The 26,717-nt window shown below is 36.1% G+C and overlaps 1 protein-coding gene across 2 annotated transcripts in view; it reads right to left on the reverse strand.

Moving 5' to 3' along the window:
• The window catches only part of LRPPRC (leucine rich pentatricopeptide repeat containing), a gene marked incomplete at its 5' end in the record, with an annotated part of 87,389 nt that overhangs the window by 11,168 nt on the left and 49,504 nt on the right, over positions 1-26,717 (reverse strand). For both annotated transcript variants that reach the window (XM_082277214.1, XM_082277215.1), the window contains 7 exons: positions 252-456; positions 3,708-3,796; positions 7,402-7,525; positions 11,477-11,558; positions 11,670-11,812; positions 14,130-14,220; positions 14,471-14,539. In XM_082277214.1, coding sequence (XP_082133340.1) covers positions 252-456; positions 3,708-3,796; positions 7,402-7,525; positions 11,477-11,558; positions 11,670-11,812; positions 14,130-14,220; positions 14,471-14,539 — 803 coding nt within the window. The remainder of the gene's footprint in view (positions 1-251; positions 457-3,707; positions 3,797-7,401; positions 7,526-11,476; positions 11,559-11,669; positions 11,813-14,129; positions 14,221-14,470; positions 14,540-26,717) is intronic.

Below are 26,717 nucleotides of genomic sequence, written 5' to 3' on the forward strand. Positions count from 1 at the left end.
ATTACAGCACCAAAGAAGACCTTCTATTCCTCCAAATGCTTCACACTTATTATCCGTGTATTTCGCTAAATTATTTTCAACCCCAAATGTGTTTGGGAGACAATACCAGAACAGAATCACACACCATACTCAACTACAATTTTAACATCTGGGACACTGTAAAAAATGGAAACAGAATGAAATGGATAATGCAAGAGATTTCCCACTACTCTGCAGAAAAGAATTGAATACACAGTCCTAGAAATACTTACCTTTTAGTATGAGCCAATGCAATAGCATTAGGCATTAGTGAGTCAGATAAACCAATTGATTTTGTGACATCTCCCAGGATGTTTTCAAGTACTTGGAGGTTCTTTATATCTCCTTTTTCTGCCAGGGCCTGAATGAGAGCAGTAACTGCTGGTCTAGTGGGCAACACGCCACTGTCAAGCATTCCTTTTAAAACAGCCAAGGCATCTAACAATGGTAAAGAAATAAGGGAAACAGAAATCAGACTTTAGTTCAGAAAGCAACCATGCTGCTGGCATCATTAATCTTACCCTTTTAAAAATATATACAGAAAAAAAATTCTTTAAGCCCTGCAATAACTACAGTGAATTCTAACTTGAATACATATACACAAATAAAAACTTTCAACAATAATTTAGGTTGAAAGGCTGCAATATCTCCTAGTAAGAAGTATTAAGCTACTTTCAACATTGAAATAATTTTTTTGTAACCAGCTCACGGAAAGCAGCTGTGTCATAAATATCCTCTCTTATGACTTTAAAGTCCTGACTCTTTTTTTCTCCAAACTGCAATCAATTTCCTTTACTAAAAACAAAAAAAGTTGTATATTTAAGAATAAATACAGTTTAAAAATGTAGTTTATTATTGAAACTGCTGAAGTATAATACTGAGATTTCTCTTTTTAAGTGCACACCAAGACTTTGTTTCCCAAAATTTAATTTTTAAATAGAAGTATGGGACACAAGTCTCCTTACAAGAACAAAAACTGAGAACTCAACACTTACCTCAAAAACTCCTAAGATTATCACAATTACATATGTTGAAAACAGTCAAGGTCAATCTCCTGTCCATCTGCCACAAATTTCCCAAACCCACAGCACATGAAGTCACCCTCGTTTCTCCAAGCAGAATTCTTGTCAATTTACATTATCCATGAGCAAACACACACAGAAAGATGTGCCCCTCTGGTAAAAATCTCTTACTCCTTACCAGCATAGGCAGGATTAATCACAGATGATAATTATAATACCAAGGGATAACACTTCTAGAATAACATACACCCACATGAACTCCACAGCACTGCCATTCCAATTCAATATACAGGTACTGCAGAAACCAAGTATTACCCTTTACATGACAGGAAGAAAAAACATCCTGTAAGCCTAGCCTTCCTTCACAGGAACTTTTCCTTCTGTCCCACATTCTTCTTTTTAGGGAAAAAAAGGAGCACTATATGGGGGGTAAGATTCACAACATTTAAAAAGCAATCTCAGAACAGATGCCAAGTTCAAATTCCCTCCTCACTATAGTTGTGGACCTCCCTCTAACATGCAGCACAATCAGCCTTCTCAAGAAGGAGGACAGAGAAAGATTGAAAAGCTGCATATGTGCAGCACTACTGCAAGAAATTGGGCACTCATAGCATAGTGGATAACTCTGCAGGTAACTATATGCTCGTGAAAACCAACCATTTGTCTTTCACAATGCTTTCCTATAAATTCTGCAAATTTCCTACCATGAAACCTACTCTTGAAAGTAGCCTGGGTTTTATGAAGTTCTTGCTAGAAGATATCAGAGCTCTTAGGACTATACTTAGGGGCCTCCATAAAACCTTTTAACTATACCACATTACACAATAAAGAACGTTGATGAACTAAATGAGGTATGTAAGTGGTAAAGCAAGCAGGTTTCACACAAGTGAAAGCCATCACAGGATGTAGGTCAAATGGTGCTCACCAGCAAAAGACTACAAAAGCACCATGCCCAAAAATGTTTTGGGTCATCTACGAGCCTTAGAAAATGACCACTATGGCTGAAATATTTAGTAGTTTGCATTTTCAAGGCTTCACTTAGACAAAGACAAGTAGTATCTTTCAAATTAAAACAGAAACAAGGATCAAGTGTGACTATTCAGTAAGATTGTCAGAGTAAAGCTTCTTCAACGTGCAAGATAAAAGAAAATATCACTTTGCAAAGTAATGTAATTCCACAGACTTCTTGAGAAACTCTGCATCGTGCAAAAAGAAGATTTTTAGAGTACAGCAAGGAAGAGGGTTGATGTAGCAGAGAATTTAGTATGCTAGCTAAAACCCCATATAGTTTGTGCAACAGACTGGCAGAATATAGAAACATCACTCATGTTCAAAAGCAGGGAAGAATTTTGGTGTGCAGTGTTCAGGAAGAGCTGGTAAAACTTCGTGACATATTGGAGAAGAAAACAGAGATTTATTAGAATAAAAGCAGACAGGAAAGTCAGGTGAAGGCCTTGAAAGCTGCTAAGAAAGATCTGCCAATAGCAAAAGGAGCAATGGCATTCACCACAAACACTTGAGTGGATGACACCTGGCAGTGATGTTAAACTAGAGACTGAATGAGGAAGGCATTGGAAAGAAGGCAAGTTTATCAGCCACAGGAAAGAAGGAGTACAAGTGAGAAAATGTGTCTAAATGCTCATCTCGAGTATTTTAATGTAGCTGATGTTACATGGGTATGGGTTATTAGTACAGCTATGCATAATGGAATGAAATAAAATGTAATGATGGCACGATCAAAAGTGGGTTTTCTGGTAGGCCTTGTAAACCCAACTTAAATAATCCATTTAATTTGTACATAGTTGCTTTAGAGCTTAAACATACTGACAAAAATATGTATCAACATTGTACTTAGACTTGCATGGGGATAAAAGATACTGCCCTGCATGTAAAACTACCTGCATGTAGAGTTTTCCTCTTGCACAAGAGTTCTTCAACACAACTAAGTAAGTTAGATGTAACACTGTGGAACTGACCTCTAGGCTGCAAAGCAACCAATGCTGAGAACTAAAATGAAACAACTGTAAACTTCATGCCCCGTCTTGTTGGGCATCTTATGTACTCTTCAGCCACCATTTTTTTCACTATCATCATTACATTAAAAAGAAAACCAACCAGAGTATTTTGTCACCATTGGTATTGAGAACTATTAAAAAGTATTCGATTAAGTTTTTAAATCAATATTATAATCATTTAGTTCACAATCATGCACATTTAACAGTCAATTTAACTCATCTGGTATCTCACACAACCAACACAATATGCAAGAAACAACTGCTGGGAATTGTTTCAGATGCTCTAAAGTATGTTAATTTCCAAAGCAAAATGACTTGTGCTGTGAATTTTAACGCACTTGAAAGCCTGTACTTTCTCTCGTTCTGGAGCACAAATTTTGCATGTCTGAAGAGCTGTGATTCATCTTAAGAAAACCCATCTTGTGTTAAATGGAATGGAAACTGGACTAAGTGGTCAAATGACAAGTACATTCATATTCAAGCTGTATTATAAATGCATGTACAGTAATTTACGTCTCTCAGCTACCACAAAAGGCTCTTGATAAGCAGGTAATTTGCTAAATGGACTCCTTTATCCAAGTATTCGAAGGGCGTTACAAGAAAAATCTGCAGAGGCATTAATGTGACGTAAAGGTCAAGCATTGTGACATACCTTTCAAATAATCCCGCCTAACTTGCGATATGATGAGGAGGCTGCTGGCAGCACTGTTCAGTGTGAAGCCCTTGATGTGGGTCTCAGCACTAAAAGAAGCAGACATTTAGAAAGGAATTACTGACATGCTTCTGATACGATAATAAATGGTTGAGCACCAAGGTGAAATTATAAAAACTACTGTTCGTATGTTAAAAATATTGCTGCAAAATATCGACCTGGAGACAGCTTTTGTGTTATCCTGTCAATGGTTATAGAAGGATAATTTTTTTTGCATTCTGACAGATGACAAAGTTGGAAGTGAGCAACAAAAGAAACAAAGTACAAGATTTTTTTTAAACAATCGGTTCAGATTCTTGAATGCTGACATATTAGATGACTAAAATAACTGCATGCCCTGCATTGTTCTGTTGTATCCTAAGCTGGATACTTTTTCTTCTTTTTTCAATAGTCACCATAATTATAAAATATAAAACTATTCTTTCAGCAATAAAAATGAAACATTTATTTTCAGCACTGTATATTTTAAACATAAACTAAAGCATATTATGAACTAACACCATATCATTTGGTTGATTAATTTTCAAATTTCTGTCATCTAGATGTATACAGGTTTTAAAGTGAACATCCTACATTTGCTGCCTTAGCCACATTAAAATTTTATTTCACTTATCAACTCCTTATCTTCTGTAATACAAAACTTCATGTATGTACAGCAAAGACAGTCTTTAGTTAACCCTGCTAAAGCTTTTCTAACACTCTGGAAATTGTCAAGAGAGACTAACCAGCAATCACATTGGTCTTATACTACAAAATGTTCCTGCTCCTAAATGACATGTAGCCAAGCCCCGTTTTTAATATATAAGGATAACTTTACAAATGTTCATTTCTAGATTACAAAATCTCTACAGAGCAAAGGGGGGCAATGCCATTTACCATATCAGCAATCAAGATAAACCTCACTGATCATCTTGTGGCAAACAACTGAGCAGCCTACCTACTTGAACTTAGGGGCTGAGCGGATTGGGAGGTAAGCAGGGTCATTGCTAAATTGTTCTCCTCAATCCCAAGAAAATCCTTCACATTGCACACAATATGACTATCCTCTCAGTCACTTTCAGCCTCCCAGGCTCACAAATGCAGTCACTGGACTCGGGATTTTCTTACTCTCCCAACCAATCCCCTTAATCCCTGCCTAAGCACCCACTGCTCAGTTCCGCCTTTTTTTTTTCCCTTTGTCCCATCTGTCAAAGCCCTTAAGTCAACAATTCATGCATGAGACTGTAAATTACATTTAACAAAGGATTTACTTTCTCCAATCTTCCAATCTTTAGTGTGATTAAATAGACGTTAGCTACTATTACAGAACTAATCCATCATTCCAATACTCCTAAATTTCTATTTAAAACTTCTTGGACTAAATGCACTAAGTATTCCTCAAAACAGTCCTAGAATGTGAAAGCAACTACACTTAGGTTGACCAACAGATCAGTGATCTTCTGGGTTGTCTGGTGTTAGTTTTTTTCAAATGCAGTGTAGGAGTGCTATTTACTCCTCCCACATCACTTTCTCATGGAAGTTTCTCAGTTCTGGTAACAGGGGACGTTTTGAAGTTATTGGGCATTTCTAAATTTTAAAAAAAGTAGGCTTTTTGTTGCCTATGTGCACAGTAAGACTCTCTACATATCATTTACCTTTCAAATTTGGCTTTAAACAGTAAAAAGTAATACGTATCTAAATGAAAATATTAGGAGCTGCACAACTTTCAGGCCATCACACATGTTAAGGCTTTGTAGGAGTAATCTCTTTTTAGCACGAGGCTGGAAAAGTTGTGAAGCATCCAGAAACGTGTGTGAAACACAGATTTGCTACTCCTCAATCATAGGAACACACACTATCGCTTTCTCTATTTCAGTGAATTCCTTAGAACTTACAGGCTTTTAAAAATGCTTAATATAAGCATCATTTTGTTACTAGAAAAAAAGACACACAGATACGCCATGAACACAACAAATATGAAGTCTTTTCTGTCTTGATGCAACAGTGAGCTGTTAGAAGCTTCTCAGTGTAACTATCTGGCATTTCTATGCTACGAGATGGAGTAGGAGAGTTGTGAAAAGCACAGGAGTTATGGTCATGGTTGTAACCAAGAAGTTAACCAGTAACCAAGAAGAAAACCTCTTATAAAATCCTATTAATTGACTTGTAAATATCTCAAACTTCAGAGGCTTAACGCACCTCCGACCTTTTCAGTTTTTCAAATCATTTTTCTTCCTGAATTTTGAATTTACATACTACAACACTTACCTAAAGTGACAATTCTGAATCCCTGAAATACTAGGAACAAGCCACCACCTTTTTTCTTCTCTTCTAATCTGCAAATTACTGCTGGTAATATGCACTACTTTGTGCATCTTCCTTACAACTGTGTTTGAGCTGTAGAGTCAGGAAGCAGTCATGTTTCAAGCTTCTTCCCCGAAGAACCTTTCAATACATCTTTAGATAATTGAGTATCTTCTGTGAAACAAACTACCTAAATTTTATCAGTGTTCTTTGTACTCCCTAAAACATCTTTCATTTGCAAAGATTTATCAGTTACTTGCATTACAGGGAGATCGATTTGATAAACTGATTTAGTTTTCCCTTGATATAAGCTATATATCCTGCAAGCACAAACATTACTTGTTATAAAGCCCAGTTGCTGAGAGCTATTTGAAAAAGCACTATTTGTTCTTCTGAATGCAGAACTCAAACACTTTTTCAATGCAAGACATTTCTCCAGTCTAAACACTTTTAAAGAAAACATTAAAATAATCAGTATCATCTTACACTAGACTGTTCCTGGACATCAGAAACTAAATTGGTACTAAAAATTATTAGCTTTTTTCAGAGTACTCTATGCATTAGGTAATTTACTTACAGCCACTTTAAAATTCATTCAGTGAGCACACTTGATGACAACCACTGGTCTTGTTTTAGTTGAAGAAACTGAAAGATTTAAAATCCTTAAACTTAAATTCTTGTTTTCCTTAACTCTCCACTGATTCTCCAAAGCTTTAAAACACTTTAAAGCCTATAACCTGACCAGAACATGTGTTACAGGCAGTAATTAAAGCAAGTGTCGTACCATACAACACACTAAAGGTTAATTCAATTCCTTTCCTTCTAGTAATATGTGACAGCAGGTTGGATTTATTTCAGAAGTGTAAGAGTTGGATCTAAGGTTTATGGTCATCTCCTAGCCACTGGCATCACAACCAAACATACCATTTTGCATTTGGCAGGCAGCCAGCTGCCAGGGAGTGTGGGCAGGGTAAGACAGCAGCAGGGACAAGCATTCAGGGGAAGGCTCAAGGGCAGCTAAGTGAAGGAATCCTGTCTGTTTGGATATTGCTCTAAAGAGGAAAAGGCAGACTGCCAGAAGGGTAGACTTTCAGCTCTGATGCCAAGTACATTTGTTCAGACTGTTATTTGAAATGAGTTATTAGCAACACACACTGTCACTCTAGTACCTTTTTAAAAATGTGCCATATCGCCCTATGAAATGCTGGTGTGTTTCTTACCACAGCTCCTAATCACTAGTCATGACCTGTTTTCCCATTAGAAGATAAGGACTCACCTGAAAATGATCCAGAAATTATTTAACCACTCTCTCTGAGCCAATAAAAATCCCCCAAACAAAGAAAAGCCTTACATGTGTTTCACATCAAGGGCTTCATCAAGACAATTCTGTGCTAACAGTGCTTTTATAAGGACGTCACAGCAATGATAATGAGACTCATCCTTCTCTTGCATTCTCCTGAAAATATTGTAGGCCTCTAAAAAAGAGTAAGAAAGCCAAAAGGAAATGTCATATTGCAAGAATGTTGATCACAGAAAGAAATCACCTATTCTTTGAAAAAGGTCCATCTTAAATCTATTTATCCTTTGCTTACATTTTTAAGCTCAAAGCCGTGGATCACAGCTTGTTCAAAACTTCCCGTGTACAGTGATCAACACACATTTCCACAGGAGAAAAAGTTTGCTACTGCTCCTCCTTTATACCTGGCTGTTGCTTCAATACCAACATAGCTGGTTAGAAGGGGAAGACTCAGGATTTTTAAAGCAACACCTAATTCTGGGGTATGCAGTTACAGTGTCTGGTGCATGATCACAACACCATTTAACAAATAATATAGGAGGCGATTCCAATATGGGGAGATCAAATTATTTGGCTACGACAAGATTTATACAAAACATACAATTTACAAATATACAGATATTTAGCAAGTAAACTACACTGCATTTGTTTGACTGATTAACAGTTTTATTTCATGCATTCACAATAACTGTCAGTGTATGAAAAGATGTTACCAAAAAGGGGGAAAAAATGATAAGCACACTTTTCAGTCATTTATTTTTCTGAAACAAGATTATGCAGCTATAAACATGCAGCTAGAACTGCCATCCACACTGTAACATATGCTAGAAAGCTGTGTTAAGAACCACAAATGATCTTTTATATCTAAACTGTGATTGCACATTTCTTTTAATGACTCATGAAATAATCCCTTTGCTAGTTCAAATCACAGCCACAATAACCTTTAAAACTGATCAGAAATAGTTGGACTATCACCACAAATTTCACAGCTATGCATTAAAGCTTTTTTCTTATACTTCGAAAATAAAGATGAAGACAACTCATTTGAATCTTAATGTCATAAGAAGCATCACACTAATTGCACTTCGTACAGTGTGTTGTGGAATTTTAATGAAAACTGTTGGTATGCCTTTCAGTTTGCATCTTAAACTTCTTCAGCCAAAAAAGTATACACAAAAACCTCCTGAAATGTAGGCACAGAAATGGCTAAGCATAAAATTAATTATTTACATCACACAAACTCCTAAACCAAGTTAATAATTAGAATTACCATGGCCATTCATAATCTACTTATTGCTTGAATCTATGTTAAATATACATATATGAACAGAGATAAAGGATAACAGCATCTTAGTAAAAATTAAATTCACTTCTGTGCATTTGAGTTCCATGTGTACAAGAGTCTGACATGAGAGTCTGACATTACAAGAGTGATTGCATCGTCAACCAAAAGAGCAATGAAACAATAGGATTACGCAAGAAAGGTTCTGAAATCCTCCACCACTTTTACTTAGAGGTCTGAAGTTAGTTTGGCCTGCAGCAATGTGCTGAACTCTCTTGCCTGCTCAGATGCTGATAACCAGCATTCATAGTGTTCAAGTTTAAATTCAGGGGCAAGACATTTCTCCTTCCACTGTTCTGAAATCTGAGGTACCAGTAGACTAGCAACAACATTCAACAAGAACAATACACCTCTGACTGGTATCATCTGCTACAAATACAGCTACTGATTTACAGAAATGCAGCTGACTGGTGATAGGTTTGGTCTTTCTGCTTGTAAATGCCTGCTTGAAATCTTTTTTTTTAAGGGCAAAAACTCCTTATGTTTAGAGACTCCTACAAAAGCTCTGCTGTCTTCAGACTGAACTACAATTTCACCCTGTGTTTAAATATTGCTTTCATCAGTTGGATACAGAAATGGACCTTGCCATTAGTGGCCAGGATGCCAAGCATATGTTACCATTAATTATCACAGCCCATAAAATGTAAGATCTCCTTCTACAAGGAAATGTGGGGTTTTTTGTTGTTTTTTTTTTTGTTTTGTTTTGGTTTTTTGTAATGACTAGTTCAATGAAGAATTAAAAATTGTTGTATCAGTTTTGTTGTGCATGTCACTCCTAACCTGGGAAAGCTTATCCTGTTCAGGTTATTTTCTTAACTTCATTTTGCATTTCTGCAAGTAGCATGTTTGAAGTATACCTAGATCAATCCTGAATTGAGACATATGCCTGATCAGGTATTATCAGCTTAGTACTTCTTCAGATGGCATCTAAAATTATTAAAATATATTAGCATTCAAAAGAGAAATTTCTTGGTTTCAAGATCATACTGTGTTATACCACAGCTATTTCAAGTAGAAAGATTCGTTAGAAAAGTGACAACTTGCCAAGTAAGTCTCAGTTCTCAAGACAGTCAAATCTGTTTCAGCAATTGTGACTGTTTGGGATATGTGTTACATGATCCCCTAGAGTCAAGTTCTCACACTGAAGAATCAAGACAAAAATGAAAATATGACTTTGCATAAATCAAGCACTTTGGAGAATAGGTTATCAAAACGTGTCAGACTTGGTAAGTTCATTGAACAGTTACATAACTAGATTGAGTTAATCTTTTTCCCATCAAAATGCTGCCCTGTCACATTCACACCAAAATTACATGATACTGTTATATAAAAAAAAGCAGCAACTTAGTGGTTTTAGAGTTTTTCTTCAGTCCAAGAGAACAGATTCCCAGGAAGACAGGAACTGTTTTCCAACATAATCTTTTTTTCCCCTTCATTCCCAGTAACTCTAGAACACCTTCTCTCAAATACTACCCTTTAAATAAAAGAATATGCAGAAGTGATTTACTGATAAGTTCAATACCCAAAGTCATCACAGAAGTTACATTTTATATTTTTGCTTTAAACTAGTTTCCCTTCCAAGTCTAAGGCATATTTGGTTTCCTCCTGCTCTCCACTTTATCATTTATGATACCAAAGGCACAGGACACTTGTGTGGAAATGTCATAAACTGCATTCCCTTGATTTCATCCAATTTTCAATGAAAATATTTCTGCATTTCTCATTTTCTTACAAGACCCAAAAGTTACCAGCATGAAGAATTTCCTGAAAACATGTCTGCCGTAATACACAATTTTTAACTTCATATACATAACATGATATTGCACTGCCAGTATGCAGAATGTCCAGACCCAACTTTAGACTCCTGATCTAAATAGACTGAATATTTAGACTGAATAACTCTAGATGGTAATTTCACTAACAATGTAAGTAAAATGTGTGAATGACTGATACATTCTTCTTTCAAAAACTCAGAGCTTAAAAATCTGTGTCCAACCTGTAAAATACACTGATTACATTTAGAGAAGAAAATTACTAGGTGTCTTGCATTTATAAATCTTCCTCATTCAGCAAAATTAATTTTTAAACCTTTTGAATTCAATTTTCTATACTGCTTTCAAGTGATGTACCTAGTTATTTATTATAGTATAAATGAAGAAAACAAGGATTCCCAGAATATTCAAATGCTCTGCACCTTGGCAAATACTAGAAATGAACTAATTTGGACCAAGGCTCTTCTCGGTGATGCAGAGCAATAGGACAAGAGGCAGTGGGCAGAAAGTGATGCACAGGAAATTCCACCTAAGCATGAGGAAGAACTTCTGTACTGTGCAGGTGACTGAACACTGTAACAGACTGTCCAGAGAGACTGTGGAGTCTCATCACTGGAGATACGCAAGGGTCCTGTTCCATGTGCTCAAGGATGAAACTGCCTCAGCAAAAAGGCTGGACCAGATGACCCACTGTGGTCCCTTCCAACATGAGATGTTCTGGTATTCTGTGATTCCTTCCCCATTTTGCAAGGTCCAGTAAAGCTATTTCTTAAGTCACCCTGCTTTGGGATGAGATGGATAGGAATGGATTCCCAATGACTAAACAAGGACTAAATCAAAGGAACTGCACACATTTCAACACTCTGCTCTTCTGTATACAAAGGCAAACATCCATGCATAAATTCATTCTGTTTTTAGCAGAGACTGGGAAGTTTGCACAGAAGAGCTCCGCAGTTAATTGAAACCTTAAAATTAATGTGAAAGGGGGAAAAACCCACACTGGATTTCAGTTTACCTTGTGCTTTATTTTTCTTGCAAAGCATCTGTATTTTCATTTCTTTCACAATAGCAGCATTTCTGCTATCTTCAGGCCTAACCTTTGAAAGAAACAAACATTTAAATTACTGTAATGCTATGTGTTAATGATTTTTAGTAAGAAGAAATATATTTGTAAGTGTTGTTAGCTAGTAAAGTTAAACTCCACTTACCTTAGGTACCTCAAATGGAACAGTCTGACCATTTTTCTCAAATATATCAGCAAGTAAAATTAGTGTTTTCTCACGAGGAACAATATTTTCTTCTTGAATTTTAGTCCAGATAGCTTCAGCCTTTCCCCAGACCTTTTTGCTGTCTGAAACAAGATTAAAATCTTCAGATGAAAAGCACATTTAGAATATACATCCATATCTAAAGTTATTCAGAATCGTGTGTTTGGAAAATAATTCATCAATTAATCATGTACTTCTGCTTCATATGATCATCAGTTTGAAAAGTTTTAATACATAGAGGATGCCAGAAAAAAACCCCAAGGATTATAAGAATTTTCAGATAAATGAGAAATCAGCTCAAAAGTACTGCAGAAGTGATCATCTCAGCTCATCTATTATTCTTGATTGTTAATTGAAATGTATATCTGCATCACTGTACAGAACTGCAAATAAATAGAAAGCTGGACTTCATGAGAAAAAAAACAGTTAACTACCATTTAACTACCTACAGCAGGGGTTTCCTGCTGCCATTACATTTTCTACCTTTGCAGGCACAAGTTGTGAAGCATTTCTGACTCTAAGACACTACTGATTTACACTCTGGTAAAAATGAGCTCTCTAAAGCAGAAACATCCTTCTCAATAAATTACCTTGGCATTTTATTCCAATCAGGTTTAGTTTTCCTACTATACATGCAAATCTTGTAAATTCTCCGCTGACTCTTCAAGGGTCAGTCTCTCCTCACAAGTGCACAGCAAAGGGCAAAAGGTGACATTTTAAAGTTGCAGCAATGGAGTATCTGATAATGATCAAATCCTGGGACAGGTTGTTCAGGAAGGCTCTTTGATCTCCACTGCTGGAGGCACCCAAACCTCTACTAAACAAGGCCACAATGTGATCTGACTTTGGAGCTATCCTACCATCAGGAAACAACCTGGGCTTAAACTCCTGAGGTTTTCTCCAGTATAAATTATTCTGCGATTCTAGAAACCCAAATGCCTTGCTTTCAACATTTTTATTACTGCTTGGACTAGATGGTAGGTTCTTTTTTTTATATGCCTAAAACAGCTCTGAAGTTATGGCTTTGGTACACAATGACAGTCCTACTGTACTTGTGCATGGGGCAGCTTTGATAGGTAATCTAAAATGGTTGAAAGCAGGATTATGCATAGCTTTTGTCTTTCATGGTGACAGAAACCCACAAATATTTTCCACTTCTTTGAATAGATGGAATTGGTTCTGTCTTCTGAAAGAAGACTGAAGATTTTGCATGACAGAATTTGATGAATTGTATCTTCTTAGATTCTCTTCCTAGCAGGCACTCTGACAGACTTAGTCACTGCCAGATGTGAACAGGGTGAGTGGAGAAAAGGAAGGTTCTCTCCCTGTTGAGACAAGATTGATTTTCAGGCCTACTTGATTTTTGATGGTGAACCAGTCTGTGTAAAGCCAGAATTAGGTAACGCTAGGGTTTTGTTTGAAGCTTTCCAAGGCTTCAGGAAATGAAAAGCAGCAAGTTCTCCTGGGGTCTCTGGTAATTTTTTTGTGCAAGTCCTCATGTCCTCTCCTGCTGCACCTAAGTGCAGTGGGGAAGAGGCCTGCATCAGTAGTCCTACCCAACTGAAGATGTACTTGGAGAACAGCCTAAAATTACTTTAAGCTCAAAAGCAAGTTTTCCAGATATATCAAACTGCTGTAATGGCTCAATAATATATAGCTGTATGTACATCCATTACCGAAGTACACAGGAATTCCTGTAATGCTTTATGGCCCAATTTACTGTTCAGTGCTCCACATCCAATAGTGCCCCATATCCAATCTTAACACAATATATTTTTTTTAGTACTTTAAAATAGATCTCCAAAATTGTAATCCTTTATAATACAGTATAATACACTGAATAAGAAAACCAACATAGACTGAAAAACACAGAAAAGAGGAAGGAAAACCACATAGATACATCCTACACTAAGTCTGTAGCATAAAAATGAACTTTCAGTTTGAAATGTTTCATGCCTATAAATGATGCAAGAGTTAGGTTGTGGCTGGTGAAAAATAGGTGAATTTAAAAAATATATGCACCTTTCAGAACCAGATCCAATTACAGGAAATTCCACATTTTTATCAGTTATGAAGATAAAAGATGAGCAGGTTTTCTTCTCTAAGCATACTGAAAGCCAAAACAGAGTTTTTCAAATCATAACACCAGACAATATCAAGGATTGGAAAGCTTGTACTATGTAAGTCTATACTATATTACATACACACACACACACTATACTGTGTTCAGTTCTGCAGATGAAAAAAACCCCAAACCTGACTTCTCCTCCCTCACAAGATGCCTCAGAAATGGTACCCAGACTGTGTATCAAGATATGCCTTATCTTCAGGGTTATGTCCCATCTCCAACCACAAAGGAAAACGGATTACAAACATGAGAAAGATCTTAAGCTCACTTACCATACAGTTGAAGCAGGTGGTAGTACATCTCATCTCTATCACATTCAAATAGATTTTGAGTTAATTCTACCAACTGCTCCAAAGCTTCCAACTTCAAAAAAAAGGAAGAACACAGTTATACTTCAGCCAAACAATTATGTTTCTATATATGTGCACATACATGCTGTGTGCATTCAGCTAAAATAATATTTCTGTTTAAGTATACACCAGCATTAAGTTCACCTCATCAGCCTGTCACCTGTCCTTTCACAAACATAAAAATCAAGCAAGAAAATACTTCAAAACAATTTTTCTTGGAATAAAATGACAGTTCCATAGAACACATCATACGAGTCACATACCTGTTTATTTAATATACACCTTTTTGCAAACCACTGCAATCTTCCAGAGTGTGCTCTCAAGCCAGGAGTCTGTAAAATATTTCCACAAGAAGAAATACATTACTGCACATAGAACATTCTACAGGAACATAATACAGGTATTCATAATGAAAGTTCATAGCTTTTGTTTGTTTCTTGAAATCTAAATAAAACTACAAGCTCACAAATAATCATGTTAGGTTGCCTTTACAAGACATAAAAATTGCAGTCATCTTATTCACCACATTCTCCTTTTTGGTTGAACACTGCTGAGAGTTGATTTAAAACACACTTCAGATGAACTGAAATGTTAAATAACTTCTATCACCACATTAATAGGGTATTATTGCTGTTACCTATACTAATCCCTTGTATTACTCATGGTAAAGAATTATTTCCAAACCGTCTTCACAATGAAGTATTTGTATTCAACACCACTGCAACTCAGCAGCTAGAAAACCATGCTTCTGAACTGCACCATGACCATGTGGTGATGCCAATATACTGTACTGATACCAGGTATAGTAACTGTAAGGCAATTCCTATCCCAGAACAGAAGGCTCAAGATTTATTCTTAAAGCTAAGACACTTAAGGCTTACCCTTATGTGTTTGTACACAGAGGAACTGATGTGTAATTTGTCAGCATGCCACAGTTCTTTCTGTTACTTTCCCAGGTTGGGAACCTTAGCTTATTCACTCCTTTGTTGTTTCAAGCAGACTGCAGATATATTATACACATGCTCAAAGAAAATGTTTCAAATCCTTGAAACTCTATCTGGTGTAGAAAACCACATTGTGCCTTCCCAGCACCATATGCCATAATCAGAAAAGCAGTTCCTCAACTTAAATTCTTAAATTTTCTCAAAAATTTTAAAGAGACATGTCACATGTTCTACTACCCGTGTCCAACGTATCTAAAAAAGTTTACAGCAAAATGTGAGCAAAGCATCCATTATTTCTACCTCTTGGCCTTCCCTCCCACAGATACTTGGATTTACTTCCTTTGTTCTATCTTGTTTTAGCACAAACACAGAGTGGACTCTGCTTTTTCTTTCACGTGTCCAGATTCACATTAATACAGCTCAAAGTAACTCCAAAGAAATGCCTGTTCACCCCTACAGAGAAACATGTGTTTTGAGTCTTGAAGGCCTTTAGCTTTTAATATTTTAAGAAAACTCTACTGTTTAAATGTGAAGTGCAACTTTAAAAATTTGAATGCCAATATGCACAAAAGAGGCAGTTTGAACAAAATGCTGTGAGAAATATTAAGTTTCAGTTGCAAAACAGTGAAAGCAATTACTATTGGAAATGTGAATTTTCCTTCTCTCTTTTAAAAACACAGGTAATTTCCTTTTTCCACATTCTCCAAGTGCAAAATTATTACCCTTGCATCTTTCTGAAATAATTCAGCATACACCAGAAAAACAGCATGCAAAATTTCAGTGAAAACTCTTAAATTTTGCTAAATATATAGGAAACAGTGTTCTGCAGAGTAAATGTTAGGCCATATAATCCTACCAATCACCTAAACCATTCTATGAAGTCAATGTAAGGTTTTGCAAAAACCAGGATGCTAACACCACAGTTTCTCAACATGGAGCATCTCTGTTATGTTTAGGTGTACTGTTAAAACAGCCTCAGCCCAGGAGGTTACAGAAAAATAGTGACTTCTCAAGTATTCAAAAGCAGTATATATAAACAGCTGTCCAGGTGCGTGCTTTTTTTTCCAATTAGTTGCTTGTCATTTTTTTTCCCCCTCCCCACACTTACTTATATTTATAGGTACCTGTTCAGTGCGTTTTTAAGAGCTACCAAGCAGTTTCACATAAAATATGCTGAAAGCTAAGTCAAGAATTAACATCTTACACAACAGGCTCTTGATACACAACAGGCTCTTGAAAATGAAAGAGAAAAAAGTATGTTGCCTGCATTTGTAGCTAATCCTCTTTAGGACATGGTAAAATTCAAATGCTGAATTCACTTACAACTTCCAATATCACTGCTGATCCGAATGCCAATGAACTCGGCAGCTCGAAAGCTACAAACTTTTTATAGTAAATCCTTTCCTGTTCAGAAATGATTGATGTGTCTGTCACTACAAGGACAGCTGAGTTATACAACAGATATCCTTGTGTTTCATTTTGAAATTGAGAAGTGTTTTCACATACTGCAGGTCTCAATCATCAAAAGAACATCTAGGTCAGATTAACTAAATCTCCAGGGCTTGCCTGATAGTCCATATTTGTAGCTTATCCCTTACAATCTTAGGGAATTTTAAACATTGCATTTAGCAGTAAACAGTGTTTCTACAATACAGCAGACTAAAATAAAGAACAAAAAAATACACGGAATAAAGGGAAATTAAGTAAAAAACTGTTACTCTAATTACTCTTCCAAATTCCCATTTACAATTTTGATCTTGCTTGTTTCAATGGACTAAAAAAAATAAAAATCTACACTGATTCTTACTGGTTTCTTTGTTTTGTTGGGTTTTTTTTATTTGAGAGTCTCAAGCAATTCATCTAGCATATAAACCAACCATGGAGGATTTCTGGCTTTTACATCTTTCTGAAATATAAACCAGTTGCACTGTACCAAATCAAACCTTGTTATCCTCTCCCTAACAGTACCTATGGAATATAAAATGTCACAAAACACAGCAATAATTTCTTCTTAATCGTCTTTCACTCTCCAACTACCTGAGGCTCAGTGGATCGCACTGGTTCTAGTAAGTGATTTCTCTTCCATGAGCTTTTCTCATTGCCCCTGAAACCCTGTAAGATTTGTCATTCAGAAGATCTTTTGGCAATGGGTTGCCTCCACCATGTTCTGCAGAGAACAACCATAATACTACCAACTTTTTGATTGTTTTCAGCCTAACTTCTGCTAGCTTCATTTGAAACCTCTGGATTTTCTATTAAAAGACAATGTACAATTGATTTGTCTTCATTTTCTCAATTTAATACTGATTTAATGAGTAGTATATAAAATAATTCCCTGCTTCTTCCCTAGGCTAAGCAGAATTCAGCTACTTCATTGTATCTCCTATAGAAATCAAAGTTTTAATCAAAACTTACACGTGGTGTGATTCTTGGGGTGTCCTGCACAGGGCCGGGAGTTGGACTCTATGATCTGGATGGGCCCCTTCCAACTCAGCACATTCTGTGATGCTATGACAAGTACACTTATTCTACACTTACACCCACACCAATTTACTCATTGATTCTACACCTTCCCACACAGAAAGGAACACTAACCAGAAAGGAAAATATATGCTGCATCTTTGGAAGAACTCTTGTCAAGCAGCACTCAAAAATCATGTAAATGCAACAGTCCTAACACACTGAAAGCATTTGATTTGTTCTCCTCCTTCTGAGAACCAGTCACTTCAGACAGGTGATTGAAGGGGTCCAATCAGCAGATTTTCTGTACTAACATTTTTATTTGAGCTAATTTCTACCTATTACAGCTGAAAGAAAACAGACTGTCTGGAAAAATACTGACCTGTCAGAGAGGAATCTATTAGATGTTTTTCCAGATTTTTAAATAATGATAGAAATATTCAAATTCTGTTTACATTAGTATTCTGTAACTGCTACAGCCAATAGGGCCATACTGGTTTTTCACTGTCAAAAAACTTTTCTAACAAAAAAGTTAAATAATTTACAGAAGACATATGAAAATATTTATTTACTTCTCTCCGCTTGCCTAAACCAAACTTTAAACACAAAACTTACAGAGAAAACCACAAAAGAGAACATACAGGCCAGAAGCCCTATGTCCTGTTCAAAAAGATGACTTTCAGCAAACTAAGAGTTGAGAACTGTCCCAAAACAGTGCCACTTTTGCTGGCTTAGGTTGCATAACTGTTTAAAAGCCAGCAGCAGCATTTTTCATTGTGCATGTATGTGATGTGAGATGGAGAGCTTCTGTTTTAACCTTCCAAAACTGCACTTTCACAAATGACTACTGTGCACTGTTCGGCAAAATAATGCTTTCATATACCAGTCAACTTACTCTAGCCTTTCATGATATAACCTCACTGTGAGTAACACATCAATTGTAACTATTCAAGTTAACCCCAACCACCTTATGTGCTTTGTTTTCTTCAAAATATCTGTATTTTCTTTGCAAAGTTCAGTCTTCTCTTAGGGAAACAGTTCTACTCTAATCACCAATTCAAATGTCTTGGGAAGAAATAGCCAAACTTTATAAAAGCCATCCACGTTGCACTTCCCAGTGGTATTCTTTGGAAGGGTAGATCCCTGCATTCCTCTCCTTGCAGCTGAAAAAGTCAGTAATAGTAAGAGACAGCTAACGCTGCTAAAGGAAAAAGAACATTTCACGAAGAGTTACATCAGCAGCAATAACAGACTTATGCTACCAGTACCAGAACCAGTTACTGAGATTTAGATGCCAAAGCAATGTCTTTCAGGAAAATGCGTTACTTCTCCAAGCAGACAGCCTTGAGTAGACAGCTATAAGAACTGATGTATGTCATTCCTAACAGCTCTCTCCAACATAAGTGTCAAGGAAAACAGAACACTTGATGGGAGGTTCTTAATTTAAAGACAGATTTTTCCCTGATTCCACAAAAATGTCTATGAAAATCTCACAAATTCAATACAGCTTTAATGAAGCCTGGGATATTTTTGCATGGCAGGTTATTTGAACAAAGTTGTTTACAACAACTGGATGTTTTGCTTGAATCTCCCCCTAGGTTAAAACTTGTGGCAGAAGTCCTCACTTCTACTAAGCAGTAGGTGCACTTCCTAATCAAAAAGTTAGAAGAACATACAGATACAAAATTTCTGTACTTTATGTAGCCATATTAGTCTAGTTGTTAGATGAGATGGTTAAAATTATTTTACACTACTATTACGGTTTTTTCCCTCTTGCTAAACATGCCTTTACTTCCAAATAACAATGCATTAGTTTTTTAAAAATAAAAAATTAACACATTTACATTATTTTCAAAAATAATCTTACATTTTGAGTTCATATGTATGTAAGTACACCACTTTGCTGTATTTGCTGCATTTATCCCACTATAGTCTTTACAGCGAAGTCTAAGCGAAGTATCATTGTCAAATACACAGAAAAAAGAAAACTATTTTGATTACTGGCTCTGAACTTTTATGCAATAGTCCAGAAGCTCACAAAAGATCCAGTTTTAGAGACTGAGTGATCTAAAAATAATCTGTGCATCAAAAAGCATCTTTCCTGTTGCAATCATATCAACTGTCTAATAAAATATATTAGTGCTCTCCTAGCTCAACTTTTCTTTAAGTCATTGTACTACCAGGATGACATTACAGCTATGGCTGTTTATGGCTAGCAGGGGAAGCAATACTTTTTCTACAAGTTCGTTTTCTGCTTTGAAAGAAGCTTAGTTCTCACTTATTTCAAAAATGTTTTCTTTGGTGATAGCACAGAAAGATACCCTTTACTCTTGCTAAACAAAAAAAAAACCTTGCAAACTCTCAAAAAAATGAGTAATTCCTTTCCTTTTTTATAAGCAATTTTGCCCAGAAATAAATCCAACTAAACAAAATACAACCCCCATAATACTGATTTCTTTAAAAAGAAATTAATCTAAAATATGTGAACTCTTGATCACCTTTCTGGGCAAGGGGTAACTGTATGTAAGCTTGAACACAATTATATCTGTACTTTCAATATGTTTACTTTCCATGTTTGATAACGAAGGCAAGTATTCGAATGCAGTACTGGAATACTGAAACTTAGGAGTTGCTCCACTGCAAGTCATGCCTTCAAAACCTACCCAGATATAGTGTATTTAATATTTTAGTTGCAGTACCAGATATTTAATGAAAGGGATACATGCCTACACATCTATCCTCACTAACTCTTCTCCTGGGATCGATTAGAATTCAAGCTCATGCTCTCCTTCCTGCCTATCCTACAGTAACACAAGGAAGCAACCACTTGACTTCTACTAGGTCCATTTTTATGTAAAAAGCAGCAGTAGTTCACAATAAGAAAATACAAAGCTTACAGTCTCCACTGGGAAAGTCTGTACTGTTGGTTTGTGGCTTTTTTTCTTCCTAAGTATGCATTTGCTTCAAAGCTTCTGTCAGTTTCACAGTTCACTGACTTTACCAACACAAGTATCTGTTGAGTAAATACTCATGATTTTATTTACTTCACTTGGAAGAGGAATATATGCTGCTTTATGTGAGGTAAACATTGAGAAAAATGTAAGGCAACTTGATTATTTTCCAAAAATACCAAAATAAAAATAGGATAGAGTTTTACAACTTTATCATTACTCAAGACAACTGTAACTGATGTACATTAAATCACTATTGGAATAATCTACATTTTCAGATAGATTTCAGACTTCCAAGATAAATTATGCAGAGAAATATTATTTAAAAAAAAAAATCAGTAGACATTCACGACAATAATCACATTGGAAGAAAAGGTGACATAAAAAATACACAAAACCCCTGCTTAAAATAAAGTTCTCAAGGATATCCTAGGCTTAAAAACAGAGCAAAACTTTGCTTCTGGCCTTGTAATGTGGTATTACAGTGTATGATGAATGAAAAAAAAAAACCATTATAAACCTCTTCCTTCTAACACAAAGTCCCTGGAGCTAAGAAAAGAGGCACAGCTCTTGCCATAATCCCACATTCTGAACACATTACCCTCTTCCTTTCGGGAAGGAATTTTTTCAGTAGTCATCTCCTTTACCAAACTTACTTACTTGAAACATATCCCTTCCCTTTAAGAAAGGAATACTAAAGAACTTCTAAATAACGTGCACTGAACTAGTAAGCAACCCTTTTTAAATTAAACCACAAACATTCATGCATGGAAAGAAAATCCAAGTTCACTAATAACTAACTGTATCAGTCCAGTTTCAGAAGGAGAAGTCATGATTTTATTGGACTAATAGGATTCAATAATTTTAAAAATTAATATTTTCTTGTAATTATAGGGCTTGCATGCTTAAAAGCTCTTCAGTCTTTCCCCTCCCTCTCAGTTGTATACAGTTACTCTAATAAAAGCTATTACACCCCCTACAAACTATTCCTAAATCTCAGACCACCATTATCTAATACAATTTTGTTCACAAACATTTTAATTTTGCTTTAATCACCTCCACTCTTTTCTCGACATGACCAAAAATAAGTCTTTGTAAAAAAATTCAGACACTAGATATAACCATCACTAAATTACACATAACCTCTGCACCCCCACCCCCCTGCTCCCCCAATCCTGCTGTCACAAATCAAGAAAGCATCTTCTCCTGGTAGTTTATCTCCAGCATAAAATCAGCAGGACTCAATTTTATGATGCAGACTCTTTAAAAAAGCAATCTGGATGAAAGAAGGTTGTAATCTCTCAATATCATGTAGAAATATTCTCATTGTTTTTATGGTAGATTAAATCCAATGGCAACCGGTATCTTGAGCTCTGCTGACAGTGGATGTCACAATTCTTTGCTTAAATCTATCTACCTCCTAAATTAACTTGACATCTGTTGATAGATATATTCCTGTACACTAAACTCACCCAAACCAGTTCTTTTGTCAGGTCCCAGATTTCAGCAGCAAATGCCTTTTCTTGCACTTATTCACATTAAACTGTTTCACCAACCATTTGTCCCTGAATTCTTCACACTAACGTCTTGAGATATGTGGGATATGGTAAATTTAATTATTAAATATAAACAACATATTTAGTATGAGAGTAGGTAAAGACAGCATCACACTTGATTAAAATCTGCTTAAAGAATTCTGAAGGCATGCACTATCCATGGCTATTTTCAAAGAAGGCTCCTCTAGTGGAAACAAACCATACAGGTTGAACTTCTACCAAAAAATTCTGCCATCCAGTTCTGAGATCTTTCTTTGTACTCCAATCCTCTTTGCCTTCATTTCCAGCAAAAAGAAAACCTGAGCAGCAATAAAAGCTTTTACTCTTCCACTGAAAGAGCAAATTAACAGCTGTTATTTTAAAAGCTGATGTGATTTGATCTAGGATTTTGAGAAGTATCTGTCAAACAACACGAAGACAGTGGAACACTGCTACCAACTCCAGCTTCCTATCAGAGGAGTCCATAAGCTCCCAATTAGAAGTGCCAGTGACCTGATACCTTTCTGAACATGGTGCTTGTTTTGGTTTATTTAGATAAGGGTTCTGCTTTACAATAAAACTTCATTTAAGGTGCAATGATTTTATTGATACAGTGCAGAAATGGATTTAACATCCATTTAATACCTTGCCTATTCAGCCACAGGAATGAAGTGTTCATTTCTGCTTCATGAAAACATGGTTCAGACTTAGACTAAGCAGACTTACAGATGGGCTTTGCTTGACCCTCTGCTGCAGGACTGTTACAGTACTGAACGAGATACAAACCTTTTCAGAAAAAGCCAAGAGTGGACATGGGCTTCATTACACACTGATTCAGTGCATATTTTAATAGCTGCATTCAGCATGTATAAATGAAGGACAAACGGTGAGTCTAGAAATATTCAACCATCATGAATGTAAAACAGCTTCAAGTTATATGAGATCTTGGTGAAAGATTCAGGAATGACCAAAAAATTAAATCCAACAAAAATGGCAGACATCAACTATATTTTAACTACTGTAAGCAGTGAAATCTGTAAACCTCCATGCAGCATGAGAACAGAGTAACAGGTGAAAGGGGGAATAAATAAATTCCTCCAAGGTGGTGTAACATTCCCTTTTTCACTCCTCCTCTTCTGGATGACCTTCACATTAGTACAGATCTTAAGCACGTGCTTAATAAAGCAGCAATCAACAACTGAGTAAACAAAAGGGATTTTTAACCGTCCAGTACAGGCAACAGGTAAGAAGCTGCGAGATCTGGGGGACTAGGCTCTAAAAAACTCTTTTACCATTAAAATACCAGACTTAGAAGAATGTAAGGCCAAACAATTCTTTCGATTCTCTGATCTACTACTTAAAGCAACACATAATTATGTAAGACCTCTCCCCAGGAGGAGATCTGATTAACTATTTTTGAAATAAGGAAACGTTTCATAAGACAGGTAAAGAAAGTATTTTTCCAAAAGGTACATTTTCCCTAATCCTATTTATTGAAAACTCACATCCCTTTCTTTTAGCCTACATTAGTTTTAATGTAGTTTAGTTTAGTTAAAGGCAAAACATACTGACCTCATTTTCTTCCTTTTTTCTTTATGAAAAACAAAATTCAAGGACAAAAGGCAATTAAGCTGCCTTTCTAAGTAAGGGAAAAAATCCTAAGTAGCCAGAGCTAGATTTGATGACATAGAAGTCATGCTGTGCCAATCCAAGGGAAAGCATGCTAGTATGTGACCTTGTGGTAAGGGGCAAGAAGAAAGATGTGCCAACTTTGTTCTGACATGATCATCTTTGAAGGACTCAAGGTAAAAGCTAGCTTATCAGTTGAGGTGCAATTAAGAAGACTACATCATGTCTTGATGTACTACAGCAGCCATTGGTAGAACTTATTTTCAGTGTAAAGCAAAACAGCATCTACCAGCACAGGTTTGGGGGCTCGGGAATATCCAGGTACAGCTAGAATAAAACAGACTTTACAGAGCAGCCAAGGCTACCTTATTTGTAGCTATTGTCTATGAGGACAAAACTTTGAAATGCTTAACAAGGCAGTCCAGCAACACTGCAAACTGTTAACTTTTCACAGAAATACCCCATGATGCCTCAGAAACTGCATTTCCCCTGCCAGTCTTCTCAATATCACAGCTTTTCTTCCAGTCAGCATCGCCTCAGAAGAGGCTCACACTACCAAACTACCACATGCTTCAGTCTAGCTGTTCTAGCATTGGTCAGACAAATTCTTTGCCTCATCTCCTTTCTATTTCGCTTTCCTTGTCTCTCACAGTCTCATTCTCAGATTAGTCTTGCTCTTCTTCTACCAAGCAGATGAGGCCCAGAGCTTTCAGCTTTCTTGTTACAGCATGATCTTGCATATATATGCATTCACAATACACTTGAGGCCAGATAATGTATCATACACAAGTCTGACCTGATTTTTATAATCTCTCTCAAATCTTATCCTTTGACCTTTCCCAGTATTGTCACCTGCCCTCATTTTATCAAAGATTTGAGATTGAAGAGCTATTTTTTCATTCCTGGGGCCTTAAGTTCCAAGTTTTTCAAAGCAGCACTTGTCACTAAGTTTCATATAAGCATCTAGTGTACCTCTAATTTCTAAAAACAGCAAGAGCAAGCAGAGGGGCAGTGGTGTCCAATGAGTAAAAATCCCATTTAAGCAACCATATCCTGCACAGTCTTCATTTCCTTAGCTCCCAAGGATTTTTTTTCCGGCTTCATTACTATCCTTTTAGATACTCTTTATTAATTCCATAGATGCTTTCAAAACAAACAATATCACTAAAATTAATTTACCATCCTAACCAGCACTACTTGATTAATGTACACACTTAAAGGTACAGGCAACAGCATCTAAAAGAGAAAGTGGCACCAAGTGATCTCCTTCACCGAATATTATTTCACAAGCCAAGAAAATAGAAAAGTAATCTGAGATGACCATCAAGAGGAGTAATTTAGTCACAAAACCCACTGGACTAGAGAAAGAATACACATACACCTCATACTCCATCTTCTACATTACACTGATTAAGGCTTTGACTTCCCAACAAACAAAAAAAGCAAATAGGAACTTGCTTATGTTTTAAAACAACACAAACAATTTTCTTCTTCAGCAGAATATCAATTTGAGATTTCTGTCCTCCCCTTTTAGAAACAATTTCTTTGAAAATACTTAACATTTTGTGACATAACAAAAGCATACTTAAAACAGTACACACCATATAGTAACTGATTTTGTGACACCTTTTCCACTAGTAAAATACATGCAATATTATTCATAGCTAAATTCCTATACCACTAAAAACCCTGGAATTCAAACCATCTCTTCCTCAACAGCATAAACAAAGCTCTAATTCATACTTCATAGAAGTTAGGTAAAAATACTTTAACTAGCATAAAAGGCAGGAAGACTTCCATTTAATCTCCAGATATTTGGTGGTCAGAGTTATGCCTAAACATCTGCAGTTAGTAGTAACTTATGATCAATCACCAAATACTGAATACCTGCAGAGATAATCTGGCATGTTTTAAGAAAATGTTTTAAGCTTTAACAAAAGCTTAAAGCCACAACAATTTGATAACTTGCTTACTATCCTATTCACCATTACTGATCTCCAGACACCAATAGAAATTTGAGTAATTAAATGCCAATATCAAAGAAAGAGCTGTTAAATCACACGAAGTAACAGTTTTGCTCATTTAGCTTTAATTTTACTTCGAAACCTCAGATTTCATCCTTTTACCTCCTATACGCTTTAACCACTTGTAAAAAGAACTCAACTCCTCAGTGTCATCTGCTGTCAGATACTGATATTTCTATTCTTCTGTATTATAAAATTTGAGCTCCAAAACACCCTCTCAGAACAAAAATATCAATGCTTCAACACTGTGCTTAGCAATATCCACACACCCCACAGCAGGACAGTATTGTTCCACCACAGACAAACAAGCAGATCTTCAGTTAAGGCTTTTTAAATGAAAGAATTCCATTAGACAATTCAAGCAGGATAGCTGGTATTTCAAATACTCTGAGGGGAACTAGGAGAAAAAGCATTCTTTGTCCTAGGAATGAAAAAAAACCCCAAAATTAGGTTAGAGTTGTGTATGTGCCTAACACAAAACCACTGAGGACAGACTATTACTTTTTCTGCAAGATGCCTCCTCCCATATATTAACTGGAAAACTTATGCAGCATTTTAAAAATATACAACACTGTTAAGAAGAAAAAAATAATCACAATCTGGGCAGACTCTGCAGCTGCCCCTTTGACTTATCAATTTCAGTAAGCACAATTTCAATCAAGTCTAGATAAAATATACTAATCCTAAATAGACCAAGTTTGTCACCTACCACTTCCTATAAGCTGCTTACTATCCTGAAAAAGGGAGAGAGAGAAGAAATGCTAAATTAAATGCCAAACAGTAGCAGACAGCGCTTGTTTGGCTGATTAACTTGTAGACAAGCATTACAAATAAATCTGAGCATGGTCTGCAGCAAATTAAATTCCAGTGCTTTTAAGAACAAAGAATTCCTTTGGAAAGAGGATTAGCAACTTTACACCCAGGAATGCCAGTTTAATTTAATTGTTCCACAATCCAATATTTAATA

The sequence above is a fragment of the Coloeus monedula genome, assembly GCF_965178545.1.
Source record: "Coloeus monedula genome assembly, chromosome: 2".
Taxonomy (NCBI): Eukaryota; Metazoa; Chordata; class Aves; order Passeriformes; family Corvidae; genus Coloeus; species Coloeus monedula.